Consider the following 25,502-nt stretch of genomic DNA (forward strand, 5'->3'; position numbering starts at 1 on the left):
TGGGACATACCCTGCTCTCTTTACATATGTGAGCAATCCAATGGATTTCTGTGGGATTGCTTGCAAGAGTAAGATGAGCAGGGTTTGACCCATTATCTGCATAGGGTAATAACACCTGGAACGTTTCACAATCTTCCAGTTCCTTTTGTTGTGGAATTTTTTCAAATGGGAGTAAACCCAGTGATTACAGATCTACAGTAGCCTACCAACTGTTATGAAACTTTCTCTCAAGATTGTTTTCCTGAGAGCTAGGGGGAGGGTATCTGTCGTAGTAGATGAATGAGATGAGATGCAAGATTGCCATTCTACATCTTCCTGTCATCATCTCTCCAAACCAATGTGCTGCACTTTTCTACAGCAAGTCTGAGTGTTGTCACATCTAGGGTGCAACACAAGGCTACTTTCTTTCTACGGACCTCTCAAGAAGATGAAGGGCAGAATATGCCCAGAATGTGCTTCAGAAAATACACCACTTACATTAAAACCTCTTGAATAAGCAGCTTTAATCTGGCAGCAGGACATGGACTGAGAGCCTTTTTCCTTTTCCTTTGCGGGAATGTATGTTCCTTCCAAGCTTGTGAGAGGCATTCAGATACTAAGGTGATGGGAGCTTTTCACATGTCATCAGTTATTGTATTAGCTATCGAATATATTTTATTCCAGGTGTACAGCCCATACCTGATTTATGTTAAACTTGTTACATTGTCTTATTATTTTTCTGTCTTGCTTTTTGTGATATTTCAGAATTAGTGCTATTACAATAGAAGCCATTAAAATATAACCAGTAAAAGATATGATAGTCATATTGCTTTACCAAATGCCAAAACACAGGGAAAATTTGAAGGGGGGTAGTCACATGCTGTTAACTTTCCAAGAAGCAGCTGATTTGCTGAGTTTCTCTGCTTCATTTTGCATGCCCCTGTTACACTGTGGGAGTGGAAAACAGCCAATTTTTTGTTTATTTGAGTTCTGTAGTTCTCTAGCAATTCACAGCAGATATCTTTTTAATTGTCTGTGTATATTACTGATGCATTTTACTTAGAGGAAAGCACTTAGGAAAAAGAATGAAGTAATATTTAGTACTTGAGTGCTTTATGGGCCAGATCCTAAGTAGGTGTAAATGCACACAGCTCCGTTGATTTCAGTGGCACTGTGCCCATTTATACCAGCTGAGGATCTGACCCTACGTCTCCCAAATTATTTACAGACCTGGGGGTAGATTTTACACCTGTACATGAATCTGGGCTGTTACAAGCTGATGAGGAACCTGCCAGAGGGCCCCTGCCACAGAAAGTCCACACCCTCTCAGTGTGCCTAGTACAAACAGAAAGGAAAGTCAGTACAGCCAGAGTCTATATTAATTATTCAGCAGTGCCCGCCTTTAAATAAAAAAAGGGGGCCTCCCTGGGGAGAAGCAGTGGTGGGAAACCCAGAGTCCATGCAGTGGCAGGTGGTCTCTGGGCAGATGGCCCAGTGTCCTGGTAGATCCCTGTGATCTGTGCATTCTAGGAGGACCTGTGGGGTTTGTATGCTGAACCCATGGTTTCTTTCAAGAGCAGTGAGGGGAGCATGCTTCTCCCTGCCTTCCACAGAAGAATGCAGTGGGAATTCTATAAGTGGAATCTTCTGGAATGTCCTGGTCCCTACTTGAGTATTTCTGCATAGGGACTAACTGACTTTCTTCTCTGACCTTCATGTCTTAAAGATAAATACTTGGAGCAATGACTCAAAGTTTCCTTTGCTATCCATTCACTCCATCTGTCAGTTATTCTAGGTGGGGAAATGCTCATGTTCTCTTTGGTGGGACTATGAGTGCCAAATGTGAGGCCTTGTGAATTAACCTATATATGGTGATTTCAGGACTTCCTAAGATAAAAATTGTAAAGGAATATGCCATTGACATCCTCGGAAACAGAATTCCTCTTTTCCCACCACGGGGGCACTGGTAGTGTAAATTCCGCTACACTGATTTGCCTCAGGACCATTCTGTGGGTCAGAGGGTAACCCATCCTCTGTGCCTGTAAACTTCTCCACATGGACTGAACCTGCACCCACATGGAGCTCCACTCACATGAAGGGACTCCAAGCACACCAATTTGCAGAACTGAGACTCTAAGGGTGGAAGGCTAAATATTCCATTACCAGTTCCCTGACTGGGATTTCAGAAGATATCCAACCCTCAACTGAGATTTCAGAAACCAGAACAGAGGTTATTGCCAGTCTAAATGGGAAATACCTAAATGGCATTTGCTTTGCTTTCATAATGTTGATATTGAATCACCACAATTACATTATTACACTACACTGGTATACAATATCCCTCCCCCCCCCGTTGGTTGCAGTGGATCTGCCCATTATATCTATTCTAAGAAGACACAAGTTGAACATTAGAATGCCCATAAATTAGAAGGCAGGGAGAAGCACTCATTAAAGATTTTAATGGGTTTTTTTAAAGCTATGTTTCAAAGTGAGCAGTTAACGGATACTTCCTATTTACTTGTTCTATGAAATAGGAGGCTGTTACATGGAGTTTGTTAGCCTGTAATTCATACTATTGTTTTACATATTATTAAGAAGCACATCTCTATGTTGTAGAATTTAATTTTCTGTAGAATAAGATAGATGTAGAATAACTGCTGAAATAATGGCTGTTTGGGTTTACTGCTTCAATTTGTTTTTTCTACAGATACATGTAATAAACATGACATAACTAAGCCACAATTGTCACATAATTATGTGGCATAGTAGCATAAGTTAAATACACCATTATATATTTAAGGTAACTGTCTACCCTAGATCTTCATGATGAATTCGCATGAACGGTCTTATGTGTCCCAGGTAATAGTCTAGAACAGGGGTTTCTCTTTTTATGGAGTAGACCACCTTCCCTCCCAATCATGATTGTGTGAACAGTTGAACATCCTTGTGGCAACTATAACAGTTACTTATATGGAGAAGTCTTATTGGGAAAGGGTCTGTTGTATTTTTGCCTGCCTTTTAACATGATTTAGCAGCTGAAAAAAAGGCTCGTCTTGTGACCAGTCAGCTCTGACACTAATGGTCTGAGGTCCACAGCTGGAGACCACTGTTCCCATACACTCTAAGGCCATTCCCGGCCAATGGGAGCTGCGGGAAGCGGCGGGCCACACTTCCCACAGCTCCCATAGGCCGGGAAAGGTGAACCGTGGCCACTGGGAGCTGTGGGGGGCTGTGCCTGCAGATGGTCAACGTCAGCAAAACGTCTCGCGGCCCGCAATCAGCTTATCCTGGTGGGCCACAGGTTGCCCACCACTGCTCTAAGACCAGAAGGGACCATCGTGATCACCTAGTCCGACCTCCTGCAGGCCACAAAACCTCACCTACCCTCTCCTTTAATAGACACTCAAACTCTGGCTGAGTTACTGAAGTCCTGAAATCATGGTTTAAAGACTTCAAATTACAGAGAATCCATCATTTACAGTAGTTTAAACCTGCAAGTAACCCGTGCCCCATGCTGCAGAGGAAGGCAAAAAAACCCCAAGGTCTCTGCCAATCTGAACTGGGGGTAAATTCCTTCCTGACCCTATATGTAGCAATCAGACCATGAGCATGTGGGCATGACCCACCAGCCAGACATCTGGGAAAGATTTCTCTGTAGTAACTCAGAGCCCTCCCCGTCTAGTGTTCCATCACCAGCCATTGATATTTGCTGCTAGCAGTCACAGATCAGCTATATGCCATTGTAGGCAGTCTCTTCATACCATCCCTTCCATAAACTTATCAAGCTCAGTCTTGAAGCCAGTTAGGTTTTTTGCCTTTACTGCTCTCCTTGGAAGGCTGTTCCACAACTTCACTCCTCAGAAACTCCTGGTCAGAAACCTTCACCTAATTTCAAACTTAAACTTGTTGATGGACAGTTTATATCCATTTGGTTTTGTGTCCACTTAACGCTTAACTTTAACTCCTCTCCCTCCCTGGTATTTATCCTTCTGATGTATTTATAGAGAGCAATCATATCTCCCCTCAGCCTACTACTGGTTAGGTTAAACAAGCCAAGCTCTTTGAGTCTTCTCCCATCAGGTGGGTTTTCCATTCCTCTGATCATCTTAATAGTCCCTCAAGGAATCAGAAAAAGTGAAAAATACAGTATAATGTAATGTAGCTATAAATTTGAAGACAGAGAGAAAAAGGGTAAGTTTTTATGTGCATGTAAAAAATTATTGATGTGTATTTGTAAGCTTAGAATTTTATGCATTCATAGGTAAAATAAGGTGTGTTCATCAATCCAAAACATACTGATACTGATAATTCAACCTTGAATTAAAACCAAATAGAACATTTCCAAGGATAAATAATGGGGCCTCTGATTTAGTTATCCTGATGTTAAAACAATTTATCTTGTGATTATGGAGTGGAGGTTTCACTGAACTGTACTATGTGTAATACATTGTCTGAAAATATAAAGTTCTTCGAGTGCTTGTTCACGTCCATTCCACATTAGGTGTGCACACACCGCGTGCACGAGAGTCGGAAACTTTTTCCCTTAGCAGCTCCCGTTGGGCTGGCGGGCCACCCGAGTGGCGCCACTGTGCCGTGCATATATAACCCTGCCAGCTCAACCCCCTCCAGTTCCTTCTTACCGTCCGTGGCGGTGTTGGAACAACCTCTCTCTCTCTTGTAGAAGAGCAGTCCCTTAGCCTTTAGAGTAGCTGTTGTCAGTTAGTTTACATACAGATTGTGGACACTTAAGTCATTAGGTGCTTGGAGGCCTTCAGCACCTGCCCCGGGCCACGGGGCATGCCGCAGGCCCAAGGCTTCAAGGCTTGCGCCACATGCCGCAAACCTATGCCAGTTAGTGACCCCCACAACTCATGTCTACGTTGCCTGGGGGACGGACATCAAACTGAAAGGTGTAGGATTTGCAGGGCGTTTAAGCCAAGGACAAGGAAAGAAAGAGACTTTCTCCTAAAGCGGCTGTTGATGGAGGCCGCATTGCAGCTGCTGGGCCTGGAACGCACAACGCCGGCTGAGGTTTCCTCGGTGCGTAGTGCCCCGGAGCCGTCGAGAGACCCGGCACCGGCTAAGCACCGTAAACTGTCGGCCCCGGAGTGCCAGGCTAGGCCCCGGCACCGATCGTCCACCCCGGTGCGGCTCCCAGTGCAGCCTAAAGGAAGGCATGGTCGTTCCCTGCACAGGAGGCTGGCACCTCCCAAGGTCCCGAGCGCCGACAAGAGCGGGAAGGCTGTGGTACGGGCACTGACACAGGCGGTCCCGGCAGCACAAGCCCCACTGAGCCCAGACCTAAATGAGTTCAGTGCGGACGATGGGCTCAAGGGCATAACGGATCAGCCCTCCACGCCTGGCACCTTTGAGGCTGCAAAGGACCTCATCAAGCTGTCGGTGGCGAGCCCCCTCCTGTATAGGGAGAACCCTTTGGCGCCCATGCCTCGGGTGCCGTTGAGGGGTAAGCCGGCAATGGTGTGCTGCTCGAGGACACCGTCCCGGCACCGCTCCCGGAGTTGGTCCTGGTCGAGCTCCGACTCTGCAGACTTGCACTCGCCAGCGGCCCAGAAGGAGGTTGCGGCACCGGCAGCGGGGTGACGTGAAGAAGCACCAGAAAGGGCACACTGCTCTCCAGCACCGCCCGAGACTGGCACCGGGAGGAGTTCAAATGGCCCTCACCAGAGGTCTCCCACAGACGGTCCCGGTCCGAGGAATGCTGGTATCGGTCCCAGGGATACCGGTACCGCTCTCGGTCCCGCTCAGCCAGGAGCCGCTCGTTCTCCCGCCGGTGGAGATCGTTGGCACCGCCATGGCCTTCGCGATCAGCGTAGCCACAGTCCGGCTCTGGCTGCTATAGCTACCTGCACCGGGACCCGGAAAGCAGGGACCCTCAAGGAAGCTGGCAACTTCAATGGGGGCCGTCAGGCCATTGGACCTTCTGGACCTCCTGGGCCTATCAGGAGCGCCAAGGAGCCCCGTCCAGGGCAAGATACTCGATGCTGCGGTCCCAGTCCCCTCACCGATGCCAGATGGTGCCGGAGGCAACAGTATCCAGGCCTCCAGCATCCCTCCAGCATAGACTGGAGAGTCTGGCACCTAGCCCGGTGCCGTCCCATGGACTCCCGCCCCGGCCTGAGCCGGGGGCCCCTACCATGGGAGATGGGGAGCAGGAGGACCAACCAGAGCTGGTCGAGCAGCAGCTAACCTCCTTGTCTTCCCCCGATGAGGCAGTGGCGGGTACAGAGGTGTACGGCCCTCCGCCGATAGACCATAGAGCCCACCAGGAACTGCTGCGCAGAGTAGCCCAAAATTTGCGGTTGCAGGCCGAGGAGACGGTTGAGCAGGAGGACCCCATGGTGGACATTTTGAGCCCCGAAGGTCCATCCAGAATAGCGCTCCTGCTCATTAAGACCATCCAGTCTAACTATAAGACTGTATGGCAGACCCAGGCCTCCAGCGCTCCAACAGCTAAAGGAGTGGAGCGTAAATACTTTGCTCCATCTAAGGGCTGTGAGTTCCTGTTCTGGCACCCGAGTCCATGCTCCCTAGTGGTTTCAGCAGTGAACGAAAGGGAGCTCCATGATCAGCAGGCCCCGGCCCCTAAGGCCAAGGAGGCGAACGCCTGGACCTTTTTGGTAGAAAGGTATATTCATCTGGGGGCCTTCAGTTGAGGATTGCTAACCAGCAGGCCATCCTCAACAGGCATAATTTCAACTCCTGGGCAGCAGCGGGGGAGTTTAAGGACAACCTCCCGCAAGGTTCCCAACAGGAGTTCACGGCCCTGGTGGACAAGGGCAAGGCAGTAGCCAAGACCTCTCTCCAGACCTCCCTGGATTCGGCAGATGCGGCGGCTAGAACAATCGTGTCAGGGGTGGTCATGAGGCGCTCGGCTTGGCTCCAGGAGTCAGGCCTGCCCCCTGAAGTCCAGAATACACTCCAGGACCTCCCCTTCAAAGGGTCCGGGCTCTTCTCGGACCAGACAGACGCGAGGCTGCATAGCCTCAAGGACTCGCGAGCTACATTCAAGTCGCTGGGTATGCACACCCCGGCAACCCAGAGGAAGCCCTTTAAGCCGCAGCCTCCCCCTCAAAGCCAGTACCAGCCTCGCCATAGGCATGAGCCTTACTGTAGGTGATAACAGGCGACTGCGCAATAACAATAATAACAATAATGCACCGGGCCAGAACCAAGGCCAGCACAAACCCCAGCCGGGCACTAAGCCAGGCTTTTGAAGGTGCGCTCTAGGACAGCATACCAGACCAGACACTGGATCCGTCCCTTTGTTTCCTGAACCGCCTGTCCTGTTTCTCCTGTGCGTGGTCCACCATTATGTCAGACCGTTGGGTCTTACGCAGGGTGCGGAACGGGTACTTGCTCCAGTTTGCCCCCTCCCCACCTCCTTCCCCGTCCCTCTTCAGGGACCCCTCTCACGAGCATCTCCAAGAGGAGGAAGTCCGCTCACTGCTAGAGACGGGGGCGGTAGAGGCAGTGCCTTACGGCCTACGGGAAAAAGGGTTCTACTCCCGGTACTTCCTCATCCCCAAGGCCAAAGTGGGCCTTTGCCCCATCCTAGACCTGTGCAGGCTCAACAAGTTCCTGGTCAAGGCCTGGTTCCGCATGGTCTCTCTGGGTACCATCATCCCGTCCCTGGATCCAGGGGACTGGTACACTGCCCTCGACAAGGACGTGTACTTCCATATCGCCATCTTCCCAGCACACAGACGGTTCCTACGCTTCACTGTGGGCCGAGAACATTACCAGTTCGTGGTTCTCCCATTCAATCTAGCCGCGGCCCCAAGGGTGTTCACGAAGCGCATGGCGGTGGCGGCGGTCTTCTTACAGAAGCAGAGAATCCAGGGGTACCCATACCTCGACGACTGCCTCCTGGCGGGCCGATCCAAGGCGGAGGTGCGGGGCCATGTGGAGGTGGCCCTGAGATTGTTCCGCGAACTGGGGCTCCTGGTCAACGTCCCCAAGTCCACGCTCATACCCATGCAGAGAGTGGAATTCGTAGGGGCGGTCCTGGATGCGGTGCAGGCCAGGGCAAGCCTTCCGGTATCCCGATTCCAGGCTATCCAACAAGCAGTGGCCTCCCTGCGCCAGTTTCCAACAACAACAGCCAGGTGCTGCCTGCAGCTGCTGGGCCACATGGCAGCATGCACGCACATGGTCAGGCATGCCAGACTGAGACTCAGGACTCTGCAGGCGTGGCTCACTCAGCTGTACTGCCCAGGCAGGGACCCCCTGGACTTGGTAGTGACAGCCCGAAGGGATGTGCTGGACTCCCTGCTGTGGTGGCCGTCCCAGCCTGTGGTTTGCGAAGACATCCCCTTTGCCGCCCCACTTCCAGACCTGACGCTGGTAATGGATGCATCAGACCACGGATGGGGGGCTCACCTGGGGGTTGTGGTCCGAGGCAGAGCGGTCGCTCCATATCAACGTGAAGGAGCTCAGGGTGGTTCATCTCACCTGCCAGACCTTTCACGCCACTCTGAGTGGTCACAGCGTGACAGTTCTGACGGACAACACTACTGCCATGTTTTATACAAACAAACAGGGCAGGGCTCGTTCCTCGCCACTCTGTCACGAGGCTCTCCTCCTCTGGGACCTTTGCATAGCCCATGCAATTCACCTTGAGGTGTCCTATCTCCCGGGGGTGTGGAACGAGCTGGCAGACTCCCTCAGCAGGTCGTACCGCATACACGAGTGGACGCTCAGGGCGGACATCGTGCTTTCGCTCTTCCGCAGGTGGGGGTTTCCCCGGGTAGATCTGTTTGCCACCAGGGCCAACGCCCAGTGCCCGCGGTTCTGCTCGTTCCAGGGCCGCAGCCCGGGCTCACTTGCAGACACATTTGTGATCCCATGGAGAGGGGGCTTGATGTATGCCTTCCCCCCGCTCCCCTTGGTGCACAAGGTCCTGCTCAAGATGCGCAGGGACAGGGCGGCGGTGATCCTCATCGCCCCAGCCTGGGCCCGCCAACACTGGTACACATGGCTCCTAGAGCTGTCGGTGGAGGCCCCAGTAGTCTTGCCCCTACACTGGGACCTCATTACACAGGAAGGCGAGCGGCTTCTCCACCGCGACCTGCAGTCGCTGCACCCTATGGCGTGGAGGCTCTGTGGCTAAACGCCTTGGAGAGCCAGTGCTCCCTTCCTGTGCAGCAGATTCTGCTTGGCAGTAGAAAGCCTTCTACCAGGGCGGCCTATATGGCCAAGTGGAAAAGGTTCTTGTGTTGGTGTGAACCCCGACAGATGCGGCCGGGCCAGGCCCCGGTGCAGGTCATTATGGAGTACCTCCTGCACCTCAAGCAGCAAGGGTTAGCCCCGTCCTCGGTCAGAGTGCACCTGGCGGCCATCTCCGCCTTCCATCCGGGGTTCTCGGGGGGCTCGGTGTTTTCCCACCCAATGGTGGGATGGTTCCTTAAGGGGTTGGAGAGGGTGTTCCCGTACTCCCGCCACCCGGTCCCTCCATGGAACCTTAACCTGGTCCTTTCTAAACTCATGGGACCCCCCCCCCCCTTCGAGCCCCTCGCTACCTGTTCTCTCCTCCACCTTTCCTGGAAGGTGGCATTTCTGATTGCCATTACCTTGGCCAGAAGGGTGTCCGAACTGAGGGCCCTCACCTCTGAGCCACCGTACACAGTATTTCACAAGGACAAGGTGCAGCTCCGGCTGCACCCCAAGTTCCTCCCTAAGGTGGTCTCCCAATTCCATCTGGGCCAGGACACTAGTCTGCCGGTATTCTTCCCGAAACCCCATACGGACCCGAGTCACCGCAGCTTGCACACCCAGGATGTGCGTCGAGCGCTGGCGTTCTATTTGGAGCGCACCAAGCCCTTTCGAAAATCCACGCAGCTGTTTATGGCTGTAGCCGAGAGGTAAAAGGCCACCCAGTGTTGGCACAGCGGATTTAGTCTTGGATTACAAGCTGCATCCGGGCATGCTATGAGCTCGCAGGTGTTCCGGCCCCGGCGGTCATGGCCCACTCAACCAGGGTGCAGGCGACTTCCACGGCGTTCCTGTCACAGGTCGCGATCCAGGAGATCTGTAGAGCAGCCACCTGGTCCTTGGTGCACACCTTCACAATCCACTATGTGGTAAACCAGCAGGCCAGAGAGGATGCGGCAGTTGGCAGAGCGGTCCTCTGCGCAGTTGTTCCGTGACTCCTACCCTCCTCCAGAGGTAAGCTTGTGATTCACCTAATGTGGAATGGACGTGAACAAGCACTCAAAGAGGGAAAAAACAGTTACTTACTTTCTCGTAACTGTTGTTCTTCGAGATATGTTGTTCACGTCCATTCCACCACCCACCCTGCTACCCCTCTGTCGGAGTTGCCGGCAAGAAGGAACTGGAGGGGGTCGGGCCGGCAGGGGTATATATATGCACAGCGCAGTGGCGCCACTCGGGGGGCCCACTGGTCCAATCGGAGCCGCTAAGGGAAAAAGTTTCCTACTCTCGTGCACGCAGCGCGCGCACACCTAATGTGGAATGGACGTAAACAACACATCCCGTAGAACAACAGTTACGAGAAAGTAACCGTTTTTTTTTGTTTTTTTTTTTTTTACAGCTAAGGTAAAATATCGCTGTAATTGTACAACTTCCCTGCTTGCATTTACATAACTGGGATAATAAATTTACAGAGCAGCTCTAATGATAGCTAGGTATTACTAAGATCTAACTATGTTTCTTAGTGACAGGCATCATTAGAACAGGAAAAAAAGCTGCCCAATGTACTCTGGGAGCTTCAGGGAGGTACACGCTGTGGGTGTAGTTAGAATATTTGACATCCAGTAGATAATGTAAATACAAACAGCTTGCCCTAACAGACAAGCACAAGGTCATCTCTATCTTTTTTTTTCAATATAAATGCTGATATTGACTTCCAGAAAGAATCAATATGTGTGTTGCTCAGTCATTCGCAGAGCTGGGCTGCAGATATAATCACCATGTCAGGTGCCAGCAGGGATCTTTTCCTTCCCCCTTTAAAATTAACATTGTAAAGGGGAAATGAATGAAGAGGCAAGGATAAAACACAGCATCAGATTGCCCCAGTGGTGTGTGTATGTGTGTATAATCTGGGAAGGAAAGGAAATCTCTGTGAGGTTCCCCTCATAGAGGTTTCTTCTGACCCATTCCATCACAGAGATGGGCTTATCTTCTATGGAACAAGGTGTGGGACCAGCCCCCACACTTGTGAATCCTGGAGGATGATCAGAAGGAGGCCAGAGTATCCCTATTCACATGATGATCCATGCCTTTGTCACCCTGAGGTTAGACTACTGCAGTGTGCCCTGCATGGGGTTGCGACTTAAACCAACTGGGAAACTGAAACTGGTGGAGAGGATGGCAACCTGCTTAGTAAGCAAGGTAGCTTTCCAGGAGTACATGGCATTAGTGCTGTTCTGTATTCTGTGGTGGGCTACACATGTGAATTTTGAGCGAGAAAGCACTAAGGGTAGGTCTACATAGCAAAGAAAAACCCGTGGTTGGCCCGTGCCAGCCAACTCAGGCTCATGGGTCTCGTTTCATTGCTGTGTAGACTTCTTGGGGGAGCGAGCCCTGGGACCCTCCCACCTAGCAGGGTCCTAGAGCCCAGTCTCTAGCCTGAGCCCAGAAGTCTACGCAGCAGTGAAACATCCCTGTAGCCTGAGACCCACAAGCCTGAGTGGTATCTAGTTGCTGTGTAGACGTACTCTAAAGTACTTGGGTCCATTTTGTTCTGAAATGGCCTTTGTTGATCTTCACAGCATATTGCAAGGGCTGCCTCCTTCCTTGGGGAAGGATAAGGGCTGATGTTTATGGATAAAGGGCTATTATTTATTTTTATTAAGAATAGGTTTGGTTTGGTTTGTATTTGCTTGGGGGTCAGGAGAAGCTCCTGGGTTTATTTTTATTTGATTGTATTTTTAATGTATGGTAAAGGCACCTAGAACCCAGCACAGGCACTTGGAAAAAAAAAAAGGGTGGGATTTTCAAAAGTCCCTAAGTGATTTAGGACCATAAGCTCCATTGAGTTTCACTGAGACTTGTGCTCCCAAGTCACGTAGGTGCTTTTGAAAATCCCACCTATATTCATTATAAATTTAAATAAATACAGCATGAAATCCTGGCTAATGATGTTCTAGATCTCAGTATTATTCATCTTGGAAATAATAAACCCTGAAAATGTATTGATTCACCCCAAATGAGTTTCAATAAACGAGTCACAATTTTTTCCTGTATGTAATATTATACTAATAAATGGTATCTCAAGTCTCGCACTGATTACTTCTAATATCTAGCTAATACAAGGTACTAACTGACCTGTTTAGTGTATAATACATATTATTACAGCAGTAACAGCTAATGTGAACAAAATACAGTGTTGTCAACTCTCACAATTTTATCACGAGTCTCGTAATATTTTCTTATTTTGAATTGCTCTCTTTCTAGGTAAAGTGCAGCATCTTCAGATTGAGAAGCTATTCTAAAATCATGTACCCCTGTAATACGCCATTTATTGCAGGATCTGGATACTTTCAAAGGGGTACGTGGCACCGATATGTAATATTGATCTGTTAGCAGAAATTGATGGACATTCTCCAGTTTTGATGAATCTTCTATCTCTCTGCTAATACATCAGTTACAAAATCACAATTCAGTACTAGACAGAGGCCCAAAATAGCAGCAGGGTAAGGCTGACTATGACGTGAGGCTGATTCGCAGTTTACGAAATATGTGGGTGCTTTTTCAGTGTAGCTATTTTTCACAAATGGTTGTAGCGAGTAACTGATGCAGAAATTTTTTTTTAAAGCTGTCGTATAAGTGTGGGAGGATTTAATTGGCAGTAAGGATCATTCTGTGCACTTTTTCCTTAACTTTTTAGCCCTACCATGTTATCTTCTTTTTTAAAGGTTAATCCTTAAGGCAAGTTTAACAATTTAATTGACTTTTCATTCTTCTTTGTTTAATATTTGCTTTTCTGTCACACTGGACAATAAATTAAGATTACTTCATTATATTTTGGGGCCCTGATTGCAAGATTGATTTGAAACTGACTAAACATTAAAGTCTCAGTTTCATTTTCTGGTTCTTGTGCGCTAACATAGTGCGGCAAAATGTGTGCTGCAAAATGCAGGGGATTTTTTATAAACAAAATTAATTTCATTGTGATTTTTAAAAAAATAATTGAAATGTTGGTTTTAGAGTTTGTAAAAGCTTGTTTTTACCAGACTTTACATTTTGGGCTGAATTAGACCTGTCAGTTTCCTTTAACTATGGTTGCCATTTAGCCCTTTGTTAGTGATTGTGTTGGTTGTCAGTAATTGTGCTGGCCTCCTCAACTGGGGATTACAATGGACGAGAAGCTGGATATGAGTCAACAGTGTGCCGTTGTTGACAAGAAGGCTAACAGCATATTGGGCTGCATTAGAAGGAGCATTGCCAGCAGATAGAGCGGAATAATCACTTCCTTCTATTTGGCACTGGTGAAGCCACATCTGGAGTATTGCGTCCAGTTTTGGGCCCCCCACTACAGAAAGGATGTGGACAAATTGGAGAGAGTCCAGCAGAGGGCAACGAAAATGATTAGGGGGCTGGGGTACATGACTTATGAGGAGAGGCTGAGGGAACTGGGCTTAGTTAGTCTGCAGAAAATAGGGGTGAAGGGGGATTTGATAGCAGCCATCAACTACCTGAAGTGGGGGTTTCAAAGAGGATGGAGCTTGGCTGTTCTCAGTGGTCACAGATGACAGAACAAGGAGTAATGGTCTCAAGTTGCAGTGAGGGAGGTCTAGGTTGGATATTAGGAAAACTATTTCACTAGGAGGGTGGTCAAGCTCTGAAATGGGTTACTTTGAGAGGTGGTGGAATCTCCATCCTTAGAGGTTTTTAAGGCCCAGCTTGACAAAGCCCTGGCTGGGATGATTTAGTTGGGGTTGGTCCTGCTTTGAGCAGGGTGTTGGACTAGATGACCTCCTGAGGTCTCTTCCAACCCTAATCTTCTATGAGTCTATGATTCTAACTGTGGCAATGAATGCTTGTAACATATAATATATAACGATGAAACAGCTGCAGTTTTATCATAATGCAATATACGTGGTCTGTAAGACCTCCATATTCTGTCATTTTTTATATGCTTGATTCCTGTGTTTAACCTTTTGACAGGATCATTTCTCTGCAGTTAGAGAGAAAAAGACATGAAAATAAGATTACAAGACAAACCTTGCAGCCTTCCCATTTGGGAGGAATAGGTGGGTTGGATTGGGCTGGGTTTTTTTGCCCTTGATGGAACTGTGGGGAATCTTAGTTTTCCCAGCTTGGATAATGTTCAGCCCTTGATGTCCTTTCAGCTGAGGAGCTCCAGATGGGATTTCTGTGGAGCCTGTCTGCAGTTCTATTGAATGCCATGAGGCACTCCCTCCAGGGTTCGAGGCACATCATCCCTACTCTGGAGTCAGCCATGCCCAATTCTGTGCTAGGGCGGTTGTCAGCCTCTGGTCAAATTCCTCATAGTAGGAGCAGGTAGCCGGGGAGTTCCCAGACACACAATTCCCATCCTTTACTTTGCGCTGGGTAGTCTGGAAGTTTTTGATCTGCTCCCTGCACCAGACAGTGTTCCAGTAGGTCTCGAATCCCACCTGCCTCTTAGAGGTCTTTTCAGATAAATGCAGATTCTTGGTGTTCCTGTCAAAATCATGGGCCTCATAGTCCTCATACCACAGGTGGACCAGAATTCTGCAGTGTTATACCCTTGTACCTCTGGATGAGCCAGCAACCTGTGTTCTGAGGGGTGCAGGTGCCTATCAGAGGGTTTTGTGTGTGTGGATGGTAGTGTGGTTTGGGCTTAAACACTTGTCAGAGCCCATGCCCATGTTGTATAGTAGTCATACCCTCAGGGGCTGGATGCTTTGGGTGAAATCATAGCCCCACTGAAGTCGCAGTGGGGTCAGGATTTTATCCTTTGTCTTAAGTGTGTCTACACTGTGCAGCTTTTAGCAACAGGGCTGGGTCACTACAGCCAAGTCACTAAAGGGCATGCAGTGTAGTTGCTGTTTGTCGGCTCTCCTGCTGACAAAAAACTTCCACCCCGACATCAGCATTGTCGGCAGGAGAGCGCTCCTGTCGACAAAGAGCTGTTCACACCGGCACTTGTCATCGCAAAACTTCTGTCTCTTGGGAGGGTGTTTTTTTAACACCTCTGAAAGACAAAAGTTTTGTCGTTCAGTTGCCAGTGTAGACGTTGGAGTCAAACCTGAGTCCCTTGCATGGCAGCTCAGAATATTCCTAGTGAGTTACTGGACTGTCCTTATCTTGTCAGAAGTTAAAAGGTAGGTTCTATTTAAATTGAATTTTCAGTGTATTGCAATGAATTATGAGTTATGTATAATAAATTATTATCTGTACAAATTATGTTTTTAAAAAATCTTATTGGCATGACATTGCAAAGGCCTCTGCATGCATTAACATGATGACAGACAAATCCAATTATTAGGGCAACATGCCCAAATTAACTAATAAAAAGTGAACAGCAGAAAGGATTAAAAGAAATACCTACCATTGGGAAGTAATAAACTATCGGAAGCCTGGGGGAATATACAGCAATGTAGGTGCAATCGCCACAGGTGCAGGCAATTGAAATAATTAGGCACACAATTTATATGGGGCCCTGGGATTCTGACTCCTGGAAATTCTGGCCCAGTAGCTCATTTCCATCTGTAATTTCCATGATTCTGCAAGTTAATGGTGATGAGCTGTTTCCAGAATTTCCTTTCATATGTATGCCATCCTGAATTAGCCTCATGCAGATAAATGGGGAGGTAGATCTACTGCTTGTTTTGACATGGAGTGATAATGGGTAAACACAGTCAATGACAAACAGATACCCTTCTGCATTCGGCTTGGTGCTCTCAATTCGCTGTCATCAGGTCAGATTTCTTATTTGTGTTTGTGACCAGGCGAACAGAGATGCAGTAATTAGCCGTGCCCCTGACCAGAAGGATGATCGAGCTGTCAGCCTCCAGGATGCTTCTGCAGTGTATGACCTTCTGAGTATCACGCTGGGCAGAAGAGGGCAGTATGTCATGCTTTCTGAGGTACCTGATCTTTTACTGAGACATCAGCTTAATTCTTGCAAACAAACACTGTCCTTTGAAAAATAATTGTTGAATGTTGGTGGTGGGAGTGAGCAGGAAAGACAGTAGTTGAAAATTTTTAGAAACAGCTTCAAGTCTGTGTCAGTTTAGGTAAAAAATATACAAGTCTGAGTGCCCAAACTAGGCTCCTAAAGCCATTCATAGGCACTTAAATAAAATGGGCCTGATTTTCAGAGGTGCTGAGCACCTGCAGTACCCATTAACTTAGGAGGGAAATTGGAAAGGGGAAAAATGCCATAAAAGATCACTTCTGGCCATTTCAGATTGTCCATTTGTGCAAGTCCTTACTTGGCTACTGAGCTGTCTGAGCAGCAGCCTTGACACAGGGAGAAAAATGCATCTCTGATATTTCTCCCAATGTTTATTTTTCAGTGTCTGGAGCGAGCAATGAAGTTTGCATTTGGTGAATTCCATCTCTGGTACCAGCTGGCCCTTTCCATGGTGGCTTGCGGGAAGGTAAGGCCTAAATCAGAGAAGCATGTTTTTCATCTGTGGGATGTACAGAATCACATATTTTATATGAGTTAATGACTGTGTACAGCCTATGTGAAAAGTTAGAGCTCCCTGTCACAGTAGGATTTTTGGGGACTATGTGGACCATCTCATTAACTTGTATATTAAATATATTTGTACATTAAAAGCAGAAAGAAAATATTAGACCAGCCATAAAGCGTGCAATATACAAGAGCAGTTAGGCGCTGAGGTGGGGATTTTCAAGGGGATGCTTGCTCCTAAATCCTTTAGGGGCTTTGAAAATCATTGCACACACAGAAAAGATTCATACAATGTATCAATTCATAAACAAGCCATAAACTGCTGGTCAATTAAACAATAAGGCTAGTGCTGTTGTGCCAACACCCTGCACTGTCCTGTGAAAGGCGCAGGTTTGGGGGAAGATTTTTTCAAAGGCATAAATGGGAATTAGGTACCCAGTCCCCCTTGACTTTCAATTGAACTGGCACTTAACTGGCCAATGTGCCCTTGCAAATCCCCAAATCCACAACCACTCTGTCGGAATAAGGAGTGGCTTTGCCTGCTTCCAAGGGAGCATTGCCTACTCCTCTGAAGCAGACAAGACTGTGGTTGTGATGATCCAGCGGAAGAAAGGTGAAGGAAGGAGATGCAAAAGCCAATTTAGAAACACAGTGAGCATGTCCACAGGGCTCTTACAGGGACACAGAAGACCCCAAGGTGAAACTCTTAACAATAAATAGGGTGCTAATCTATTGCCATTAACAATTTAATTGAGAACTCTGTCCTTCTCTTCATGTTACATATTTGCTTATGTACCTCTTCTGGTATCCTTTAGATATTACACATTCAGTATTAAAAAGAAATTTAAAAAGCAGTAAAACTCACACTTGCCTCAGTATAAATGTATGTAAATAATTGAAATCAAAGGACATCCTATCCTATTGCCTAGACTTTAAATGTTCAGGAAGTGAAGTGGCCTGATAAATTGATGTAAGAGCTCTAAATACTCTGAACCTTATATGGAGCAGAGGGAGTTCCCTTACCTAACAGTCCCATCTGTGCAGTATTCCATTTCTAGTCCTGAAGTATTCCTAGAGGATTCCTGTCGTATGCTCTGCAATGCGTCATCTTTCTAATAGGAGATGTGGCATACATTTTTATACAGCTTTGCAGCTTGTGTAGAACAGAGTTCATTTGAATGTAACCACTCAAATGTAGCAGGGAGGGATGATGAGCAGTGTGGTCGGTGTAGACCACAGAATGCAGAATACACTTGAGCTTTCAGAGGTAAGAGATCTGTTTTCACCTCAGCCACAGCTAGTTCTGACCACATTACCAAGACATGAGATCCCACATCCTAAGATGGAATTTTTCCTGCAGCATTGGAAATCAGACTCATAAATCTTTGGTGTCATGGGAACCCAGATCAGTATACTCTTTTATTGACCTGCAAATCTTGAAACCTTCAATATTACATTGCAAAATCTGTCCTGTGTAAAAGTGGTGTCAAATCCAGTCTTGCTCTCTATTTACACTATGTTCTGCTTGTGTTAACTTGCACTTCACATTTCCTCCTTCACCAAGTCAAGGGATACTTGAGAGTCAAAATTCCAGCCATTCCTTCCATCTGCTAGCTAACAAATTAGCCAAGTGGAGTATGTTGTTTTTCACAGGTGTATCAGTCTGATCATTAGGTCAGTAAGGTATGCTTGTTTACTATATAAATGCTGTAGTATTTATGCATTATTTTATTTGTGCTCCTCTTCTTCACAAAGATGGGAACACTGCTCTGTAGGATATTCACATTGGGCAAATCAGTGGTTCTTCGAGTGCTTGCTCACGTCAATTCCATGCTAGGTGTGTGCGCACCCACCTGCACGGCTGCCAGAGATTTTTCCCTTAGTGGTATCTGTAGGGTCGGATCTGGCGCCCGCTGGAGCCTCACGCTTATGCTCCAGTATATGAGGCGCCACTGGCACTGCGCCCTCTCAGTTCCTTCTGACTGTCCATGAGGGTCGCAGGAACGCCTTTCTCCCTTTACAGTTTGCAAAGTGCTCTTAGTGATTTGACTTCATAGTTGTATATAGTTCATTAAGTATAGTTAGATAAGTAGTTAGTCTAGATAGTTAGCAGTCCCCCTAGGGACTTTGTCCCCAGGACAGGGCATGCTCCGGTCCCTGGTTTTCAAACCATGTGCCATCTGCCATAGACCTATGCCTGTCAGCGACCCCCACTCAAGCTGTCTAAGGTGTCTGGGGGAATCGCACATTAAAGAGAAGTGCAAAATCTGTAAGGACTGTACGTCATGCACTCCAAAGGATAGAGACCTTCATCTCAATGCCCTTCTGTTAGAGGCAGCTTTCAGATGGGCCTCAGAACCCTCCTGCCCCGACTCGGCACCAAGTACCTCAGCCTCAGAAAGGAGCGCCCCGCCGCCACTAGTTTCCTCTCGGCACTGCTCACCATGACTGGTGCTGCAAAAGCACCACAGAAAGCAGCTCACTGACCATGGACACTCACTGGCCTCATAAAAAGATGGGAAAGGGGTGGCAGGCAAAGGACCCAGCTTGGACCATCTGCCTCTGACAGGACTGCAAGGTGAAGCTTCTCTGCTCAGGGCTTTGAGACTGGTACGGGAAACACCTCTGACTCCAGGGAGCGGCAGTGGTCCCATGCACCTTATGGTGCCCTCCACACCGGAGGCCTTCCAAGCAGTCAGGGACCTGATGGCTCTACCAATGCCATCTTCTCTGAGGGACCATCCCCCACTGGCGGAACCAGTAAAGGCCCCGCCTCCCAAGGGTAAACCACCCATGGGTCCACCCCAATGGCTACTTGGGCATTACCGCTCTCTGGAGTCCTGGCACTGCTCCACAACGCCATGGCCCCAGTTTTTGGCACTGCACCCACGGTCTCCTACTCTGCAGCTCCAGTCCCCAAGCCTGCGTTCCCAGTCCCCAGCACCGAGACAAGGATCACAGACCACTTGGCATCAGTCCAGATCTCCCTGGTACTGTCAGCCTCTGGCACCAGTCACTGCACTGCCGTTCTCTGACACCCCGTTCCCGATCTCCATCGCCTTGGTTTCTGTCTTCACATGTCTCACCACCGACTCAACTCCAGTCTCTAACACAACACTGCTTTTCAGACCCCCACCAGCGGTCACCTTCTCTGCACCACTGCTCGGCACAGCATCTGAGCCAACAGCGAGAGGCACCATCAGCGCCAGTTTGGTCTCCGAGAGAGGAGGCCTCCTCGGAGTCGGATTGCAGTTCTGCGAAGGCACTGATCGGCCCTGCAGTGGGCGCCTGGCCGCACGGGCAATGGCCACTCAAATGGCCGCACTGGAACTAATAGGGGCTCCCTATAATGCCGAGACCGTATTCTCAGCGGTCTTCCTTCACCACATCAGGGAAGTGGACCGCGGCACCCCGTGTCTCGGTACTGGAATCAGATTAGGGTTCCGAAGCAGATACTGAGGTATAGGCTTCGACTCAAGGGGAAGCCTCCACAATAGAGGAAGGGTTACCTGTCCCCTGCCCAGTGTTGCCATTGTCCCTGGACGAGGTGGTCACTAGGCCTGCCCACCCACTCCCTCTGGATGGGCATATGAGGACCTCTTGAAGAGGGTGGCCTTGAATTTGGGGTTAGAGGCAGAGGAATTTACTGAACCGTCTGGCAGCCTCCTTGATATCCTGGGTGCAGTGGCGCCATCTAGGATGGCATGCCTGGTACACGATGAGGTTCTGAAGGTAGTTGAGGCCCTCTGGCAGACCCCGTTCTCCCTGCCCCCAGCTTTGAACAGGGTAGAAAAGAAGTACTACATCCTGGCCAAGGGCTACGAGTACTCCCACCCACCCCCCCCAGGACTCTTATAGTCACTGTGGCCAACGAACGAGATAGGCAGGGTCAGGCGAGCGCCACACCTGAAAATAAGGACACAAGGAAACTGGACCTTTTTGGAAGAAAATTTATTCCATGGCCAGTGTGATTTCTAGAAAGGTATTTTTAGCCATCGTAGTACAAGTGTGCAATGAGGTGTGTTTTCCAAACAAAAGAATTACCTTTGATTTGATTGAGAAAAATACAGTGTGAAACTTCCAAGCCTATGTATTCAAAGTTTTAAACTACACCTTTCTATCTATCTGTCTGGGCATTCTGAGTGCATCTGTTGCTATAATGCCAGGTCACTGGGAAGGACCCTTTTGCACCTCATGAAGCTCTGGACAGAGATGAAAGTGTTTTTGAATCAATTTTATGGAAACCCCTCCCCAATCTTGGAGATGCGGGGTTCCAGGTTAGTCCTAAGGCACAACTTGGAGCTGCTCTAAGATGCACCTGATGTTAACATCGCACAATGTGCTGATATGGCAGCCAGAGATTGGCTGGATGTGGTGGCTCCCCAGTCATGCCCTTTACACCAGGGATGGGGGATTTCTGAGAGTGGAAAGTGGTATGGTAGCCACTACATCAGCCCTATGTTGCCTGAGAGAACCTTCAGAAAACCCAGTAAGCCAGCTTTACAGGTTTTCTGCACTGCCAGGGCACAGCATGGGTTATTAGGCTGAACATGGTTGACTTAGCATGACAAGACTTACAAAGTGTAAAATGGGGACCTCTGTCAGGGGAGCAGAGTGAGGGAAGAAGGGCCAGTTTTGGCGGGAGTGTCAAGGAGGTTTGCATAGACCCCGTTTGGCAGTTTGGGGTAGTCCACTTCTCTTTTTGACCCCTCCCCAGCCAAGCATCGTCCACTGGAGTTGGTGCAAGTTACTCATGTCTGACACCTCTGCTAACTAGGGCACTTCTCTTGGGCCAAAGTTTTCAAACTTGGGTGCCTATGTGATTTATTACAAGCACACGGGATGTAAATTGGGGCCTCTAGCGGCTGCACGCATTGCACTGGCTGCAGGCTAGCTGCCTGTTACGTGTTCCCCTCTCATATTCCTGCCTTTCTAGGCTCCAGTCCTACGAGATGCTCTGGGTCCTGAATTCCTTGTCAGTGGAGGATGCTCAACACATCATAGGGCCGAACCGTTCCTTTAACGAATCTCTTATGCCCCAAAACTGTGGCGACCTGTTCTCTGTAGAGATGAAATGGTAAAGGTGCCTGCTCAACACACTCACCTGCTTTGGGCAGTATTCGACATTATTGTCCACTGTCTTCTCACAGTCCTTCTCTCAGGACGCATGGTTTTGGCCTTCATGCCAATGGGTAGGTTTCCCTATCTGGATCGGAAATGTAGCTATTTATGGACAGCTACAAAATTGTTTCTTTCTTTAGCCTTAAACAGTAATAAAAACCACCCTTACAAAAAGCACTGGGTACCCGGATAGTTAATTAAGCTTACTTTAATGTAGTGATGGTCTCCTGTGTCAGGCAGATGGCAAGGCATTTCTCCTTATACAGTGCATGGGAGCATTATTTAATTAAAATTTTTTTAAAAAATAAATGTTTATGTTGAAAAAAAGGTTGAGAGAAACCAAAGCTCCATTATTGGTTTTGAAATGTATTTGAGGCAGGGGAGAATGTGGTGGAAGGGCTGTGTGATGTATCTGCTGAAGCGTGAATTGGCTGCTTTTCTCACCCTTGCACTGGAGGAGGGGAGATAGGTTGTGCGGATGGGGTAGGCCCCATGGCAGTTGAAAGGACAGTGAGGGAGAAGTTACCTTCGGAGGCATGGGATGTTGGAGGCACTTACCCAAGTGCGTTTGACCTACCAAACATTAGAGCCCATAGGGCACCCACAGCGCTTGCCTCCAAGTTCATGGAGCGCCCAGTATGCTCCTGTACATCTAGAGCAGACAGCTGTCGTGGCACTTGCAGCAAGGGCAGCGATTGCATGAGTTTGGGAGCAGTTACATCATTCCTGCTTCCCCTGCCTTGGCAGGTGCTAGGGACATTGCTGTGTAAGCTATGCAGAATGGCGAGAGGGGCTTAAACCACAGACGGCACTACAGAAAAACAGCTCTTAACCTTCCTGCCATTGTGCATGGGTAACAGAGGGAGGAGGAGGAAGCCATGCTCTGACACCTGAAATGTTATTAGCAACATAATGCTTTCAGGGGGTGTTGGTGCAATACAAATAATAATCGTTACATTCTTGTCAGCATCTCCGGCACTCAGCAGTTCTGCTTGGGGAAGGGAAGCTCACTGTTCCCAGAGCCATGGGTTCTGTATCCACTGCTGGCTAAGCATTGGTTAATGTTTGCTTGTAGCGTGGGGCTGCTCAGCGCTGCGCTGTCAGCATTTAGTTTTGATTTCAGTTGCTTCCCTTGAAGTCAGTTTTGCACAGAGATGAGCTGCTCACTGTGATCCAATGAGAAATATATGGGTTTGTTGATCTGTAATATCCACAGCCAAGTAATGAGTAGTTAATGACGTCTTAACGTTTTAAGCTTTTTCCATCCATGTTCCAACCAGAAACAGGAACACTTTAGTCTTATTTAAAAACAATGCAACAAAAGCAAACATCTTTATCAAGAGCCTTACGTTTGACTCAAAGACATGCCTATAATGCCGAGATAAAGCCTTCTAGAAGGTTAGAAAGAAAGATATAAATATATCTGATACATAATTCTGCAGCAAGAGCAGATGAATTTTGTGATTTAGGTTACTCCTTCTGCTGGTTTCCTTGCAAAAGCTTAAGCTGGTTGCTAGGTAACCAGCATTAAAAAAAGCACGTTTGTCTTTGCATTGCAGTCAGGAGCCTTGGGAACAGCAAAGGCCTCAGATGGCTCCTTAAATAGTATCACTGGGGAATGAAAGTTAAAATATTGAACATTCATTGGTTAAAGATCCTGTTACAAAGGTCAGCCATCTAGGGGACAGTCAATAGTTTGGTTTCTTTTGATTGGGGTAAGGGGGCACAGGACAAGAGAGATTTGTGTGAGTGTGTTTAAGACAGTAAGCAAATGGAAATTTCCAAATATTCCTGAAAATGAAACAGAGGATATGTGTATGTGTTTGGGAGGGGCAGGTGGGGGGATATATATAAAGCAAGAAACCATTCCTAAATTCAGACATAGCTATTTTCCTGATGGCAGTGTACATGAAGATATTTGCTCATAATTAGTGAGAGCATATTTATGTTAAAAACTAATCACAGAAAGGGGGTGGAGGGGTTTGGCAATTATTTTAATGATGAATGTTGAAGCTGATTGCCTGTGTGACCCAGTGTGCCTTGGGCAGCCCTCATTGGAAATGCCAGGGTCAGGGCAGGCTGCAAAAAGGAGAGTAGATACCCACCAGTCTTGGGAGTAACAGTGAAGTTAAACTCCCCAACCAGTCACAAACTCTGCTTCTGATCCCCACACTGGTTATCAAGAAGCAAAAAAAAAAAAAAAAAGGGGGGGGGGAGACAGAGAAGGAAATACACAGCCCCCTTCTTGCATTCCAGTTCTCTGGCTTCCGATGAGCACTTAAGTCCAGTATAGTGAGAAATTATTTTAAAACTCTGCTCTCTATACAAAATGTTCTTCTGAACCCAAAGGGCCAGCCGCATTGCCCAGTCAGTATTAGGTTGGATCTTACCCAAAATACCACGTTGCCAGCCAATCCTTTAGTAACTAAAACTAAAGGTTTATTATAAAGAAGAAAGAACAAGAAGAGAGTTGTTCAATGGTAAAGCAGTCACATACATACAAAGACTTCAAAGTCCATATATCGGGTTCTTAGCAATATTGGTGAGTTTGCTGGCTTGAAAGTACCTCTGGAACACATTCACAGCTTGGATGGGTCATTCAGTCCTTTGTTCAGAGCTTCAGTTTGTAGAAAAGTTACTACAGAGGTGGGAAGCAGGACTGAAGACAAGAAGCAGGATTGAAGACAAAATGGAGATGATGCAACTGACTTTTATCTTCTTTTGCCATGTGGCTTGTACTTCTGGTGTCCCCAGACACAAGCTTTACAGCACATGTCATAGAAAGGCTTTAGAGTTCTGTTCATAAGCATGGCTTGCTGATCCTTGATGGGCTATCAAGCAGGCCTACTGCTGATGCCAATCTGTCTGGGTGTCACCCAGAAACACAGCACAAGTTTGGAAATACAGATATACTGTACATACTTATAATTTACAATACAAAGGTGATACAAACACATAAACAAGATGATCATACTTGACAAATTATCTTTTTGCGAATACAGACTGACACGGTTGCTACTCTGAAACTCAACAAATTATAACATTTTTACAGATACGCCACATAGCCTATCTGCTCAGATTCCTTGCAGTTTTTGTAACACTGGTATCAATAATATCACAAAGTGTCCCACATATTCCATACAGCGTCACAGCCTGTAACTTCTTAACTAGCTAGATGCAGGGGCAACAGAAGAGGGGCAAAATTAAAGTCATAGGTTAAGAGCCAAAAGCTAATGTAGTGATGTGCACACTTGGGATTCACAGAATCATGCAAGTTAGATGGAAAGACCTGAGGAGTTCAAGTAATCTGGGGATTCTCCTCCTCTGGTTCATGACCCCATGGGATGTCACGAATGGACATCAGGAGTTGCAACCACCATGCCCTTCATGTGTTGCTAAATGGGAATGGGTCCAGCTGAATCCCAGCTAGATGGGTTGGGGGTCCCATGGAAAGTGAGATCCTGCTATGGAAAAGCTTGAGAATGACTGAACTAGTCCATTTCCCTGCCATTTCAGGGTTGTTCTCCATCCAGGGTAGACAAGACCGGAATTGTACCAATCAGGAGGGGGAAACTCTTTTGAAGAACTAGCTGGGCCACTGAACTGCCCTCCCTTTAATGAAAGTAGTGTGAAGTCTCAGTATCCTGCTTGACTGATCGCTAACCCTGGATAGACATGTAGTATCATTTTTTGTGCTGTGCTTCAGTTTCCCTCTCTGTAAAATAGGGATAATGATACTTACCTCCCTTTGTAAAGTGCTTTGAGATCTACT

General features: G+C 47.7%; 1 protein-coding gene across 8 annotated transcripts in view; it reads left to right on the forward strand.

Moving 5' to 3' along the window:
* TTC7A (tetratricopeptide repeat domain 7A) overlaps window positions 1-25,502 on the forward strand; it is a 260,649-nt gene that overhangs the window by 60,371 nt on the left and 174,776 nt on the right. For all 8 annotated transcript variants that reach the window (XM_037895864.2, XM_043543797.1, XM_043543798.1 and 5 more), the window contains 2 exons: window positions 15,918-16,055; window positions 16,488-16,571. In XM_037895864.2, the coding sequence (XP_037751792.1) occupies window positions 15,918-16,055; window positions 16,488-16,571 (222 nt within the window). The remainder of the gene's footprint in view (window positions 1-15,917; window positions 16,056-16,487; window positions 16,572-25,502) is intronic.

The sequence above is a fragment of the Chelonia mydas genome, chromosome 3 (assembly GCF_015237465.2).
Source record: "Chelonia mydas isolate rCheMyd1 chromosome 3, rCheMyd1.pri.v2, whole genome shotgun sequence".
Classification (NCBI taxonomy): Eukaryota; Metazoa; Chordata; order Testudines; family Cheloniidae; genus Chelonia; species Chelonia mydas.